The sequence below is a fragment of the Arachis ipaensis genome, chromosome B01 (genome assembly GCF_000816755.2).
Source record: "Arachis ipaensis cultivar K30076 chromosome B01, Araip1.1, whole genome shotgun sequence".
NCBI classification, from domain to species: Eukaryota; Viridiplantae; Streptophyta; class Magnoliopsida; order Fabales; family Fabaceae; genus Arachis; species Arachis ipaensis.
The window spans coordinates 35,746,554-35,747,369 of NC_029785.2; the positions used below are offsets into that span (position 1 = coordinate 35,746,554).

Genomic DNA, 816 nt, shown 5'->3' on the forward strand with positions numbered 1-816 from the left:
TTAATTTAGTTTGATTAGTAATGCCACTCCCGTAATTCGAAGCAACAAGAATGGGCATTTTGGTGGGCTGTGTCTCCAATCATTCAGTTCCAGGAAAGCAAAATAGGAATTTACCAAATTTGAACGGTGTTGATATGTATGATTGAGAGCAGTTTTGGCCAATGGATTCACTCTCACGGATTCTTGTAACCTGCCGCTGTTTGTTCATTGCACATCACACACAAACCGTTCTACACAGCCACATTCAATAACACACTCTTTATATAAACCCGTCACCCCCTTCCCCCACGCCTCACTCTCCTCACTTTACTCTCTCTCTCTCTCTCTCTCTTCTAACCAAATACAAATCAAGAACGACCTTCACCAGTCTCTCTTAAAACTAAAACTAATCTTATGTATACCTCAACTGCAAGACCTTGTTACTTAGAACAAGATCACGGTTTGGCTTCTATAAAGGATATGGAAAGTGGTGGTGGTCGTTGTTGCAGAAACGGTGTCGTTTCTAGGTCTATGACCGTGGGATACGCCACCTCTTACAGCAGGAGCAGTATTAGAAACCTTTCTTCTTCGTCGTCGTCGTCTTCTTCTTCTTCGTCCGTTTCGTCTCCCAGATCTGCAAGATTCTACGACGCCAGATTCGAAGATCACCAACCTCACTTTCTTCAAGCTTGTTTTCTTTGCAAGAAGCCCCTGGCTGATAACAGAGACATCTTCATGTATAGGTATAATTCAAATCTAATTAAAAAACAAAATCTTGATTTCTTGTTGTATTTTTTATTCGATGTGATTTTGATCTGATTGGTGGTTTTTGCAGAG

At 41.1% G+C, this 816-nt stretch overlaps 1 protein-coding gene across 1 annotated transcript in view; it reads left to right on the forward strand.

Annotated features, from left to right (window-relative positions):
* Positions 258-816, forward strand: part of LOC107628799 — a gene marked incomplete in the record, with an annotated part of 931 nt that continues 372 nt past the window's right edge. The window contains 1 exon segment of the mRNA XM_016331406.2: positions 258-722. Coding sequence (XP_016186892.1) covers positions 394-722 — 329 coding nt within the window.